The 2,104-nt window shown below is 61.2% G+C and overlaps 1 protein-coding gene across 1 annotated transcript; it reads right to left on the bottom strand.

Annotated features, from left to right (window-relative positions):
• Nucleotides 1-732: 732 nt before the first annotated feature.
• ID1 (inhibitor of DNA binding 1) lies at nucleotides 733-1,433 on the bottom strand (the record flags this gene model as incomplete). Its single annotated transcript, XM_084246923.1, has 2 exons — nucleotides 733-774; nucleotides 1,011-1,433. 2 exons carry the CDS (start codon nucleotides 1,431-1,433, stop codon nucleotides 733-735), a joined length of 465 nt encoding a protein of 154 aa, XP_084103049.1.
• Nucleotides 1,434-2,104: the final 671 nt, after the last annotated feature.

The raw sequence follows: 2,104 nt of genomic DNA, 5'->3' as shown, positions 1-2,104 counted from the left end.
TTATTGAATAGTCCACCCAGAGGGGGCCGTGGCAGGTTGATCTGCATTTTAACAACCTCCCCAGGTGACCCAGATGGCCCCAGGACCACTTTAGGAAACCCTAGAGGTCTAGAGGATTAATTTTATGACTCTGGGGAGCAGGGAAATGGCCAGGGATGGGGAAAAGAATACTTTAAAGACACCGGAAACACTCATTTCAGGTCGGTAAAGTGACAGTCCAGATGTAACCCTCCCGTCCCCTTCCTTCCAGCACCAGCTGCGACAGAATGGGGGGGTGGTCACCCTCAGCCCAGCCCCCTCAATCCAAGAAGTCACTGCAACTTTACCACCATCTAAAGTATTTGTTTAATAACAACAACAAAAAAACCCCCCACAGAACTATTGTAAAACAATATTTTCAGTCGGTGATCATTGTAATATACAATACAAAGCAATTAATTTCCTCAGAAATCTGAGAAGCACCAAACGTGACCATTTTTTAAAATGTCTGCTTTTCAAAAAATAGAAACAAACGGGGGAAATACCCCCAAGTCTCTGGTGACTGATAGGTGTGGAGGTGGGTCGCCTGCCCAGTCAGTCCCCAGCGCTGGGCTGGATCCAGCAGGTCCGGGATGGCCTCGGATCTCAGTCCTGTTCCTCCCCGGCAACCTCGACGCGCCTGGAGGCTCAGAGAGCGCTTATTCCTGCCGGCCCCAGGAGGGCTGGGGTCCGCGGGTGTCAGGCGGGGGCACTTCAGCGACACAAGATGCGATCGTCCGCCGGAACACACGCCGCCTGTGAAAGCGAGAGCGGGAGAGGTGAGGCGAGACCGGGGCTGAGACGGGGCCGCAAGCCCACCTCCCCCGAGAGGCACGAAGCGGGAGCGCTTTTCCCACCTCCCTGGGCATCACCGCCTAATCCGGAGCCCGAAAGGCTCGGGCGGACCTAGGGCCAAGCCCCCACGCCCCCTCTAGGCCTCAGTTTCCCCACTTGGAGAAGGGAGCTCATCTCGTGCAGAGCTCGGACCTCACCTCGGCCGCCAGCGCGCTGATCTCGCCGTTGAGGGTGCTGAGCGGGGCCCGCGCGGGGAGCCCCCGGGCCCCGGGCGTTCCGACTTGGGATTCGGACCTCAGCTCCGACTCCAGGTCCCAGATGTAGTCGATGACGTGCTGCAGGATCTCCACCTTGCTCACCTTGCGGTTCTGGGGCAGGGTGGGCACCAGCTCCTTGAGGCGCGAGTAGCAGCCGTTCATGTCGTAGAGCAGAACGTTCACCTGCGGCTCGTCCAGCAGGGCGGGCAGGCGCGAACCCGCGCCCCCCGCGCAGCGCGAGATGGCCACGCTCTGCTCCGACAGGCAGCGCACCACCTCGCCCGCGCCGCCCGCGGCCTTGCCCGCCTTCAGGGAGCAGCTGGGGCCCGCGGCGGCCGCGGCGCTGCCACTGGCGACCTTCATGGTTTTCCCGCTGGGGTGAGAGAAGAGGCGACGCGGGCGGGCGGGCGGGCGGGGCCAGAGGACGCGCGGGGAGAGCTGCGGCGCTGGCAACACGCGAGCACAACTCCGGCGCCGGGGCCCGGCGGCCACTATTTATACAGCCACTGCGGGGGCGGGGCCAGACGTTTAAAAGCGACCAATGGGAGGCAGGGAGGCGTGGCTTGAGCGCTTCTGCGTCCCGCCTCCTGCTCGGCGCTCACCCTCGCCTGCGGGGCAGGGAGGGAGACTCGGGGCTCCTGGGCAGAGAGGGAGGGAGGGTTCGGGGCCGGGGGGGCCCGAGGCGAGGGCTGCCTCGGGCTCCTCGGGAAGGAGGCTACACCGGTATTGCCCATGGCGAGAAGACTTCAAAAATCAGTTTTCGGGCTTCCCTGGTGGTGCAAGGGGTTAAGACGCAACCTATAAAGCTAAGCACAGCCTCTGCAAGCACAAGTTCGATCCCCGGCCGGGGAGTAACCCACATGGCGCAGCAGACCTCTCCTGACTTGCCCGCTGCTCCCCTCAGCAGTGCATTTCAGTCAAACTGCCTGTTCTGTTCCCCACCCTGTCTATGGTGAAATTTCTCAGCCCCCTGCACCTCTGGCCTGTACCTCAGCTCTTGTATGCATAAAAATAAATAAGCAAATAAATAAATC

The sequence above is a fragment of the Talpa europaea genome, assembly GCF_964194135.1.
Source record: "Talpa europaea genome assembly, chromosome: 11".
Taxonomy (NCBI): Eukaryota; Metazoa; Chordata; class Mammalia; order Eulipotyphla; family Talpidae; genus Talpa; species Talpa europaea.
Note: the sequence above shows the minus strand (reverse complement) of the source record. Positions and strands in the feature narration are given on the sequence as shown.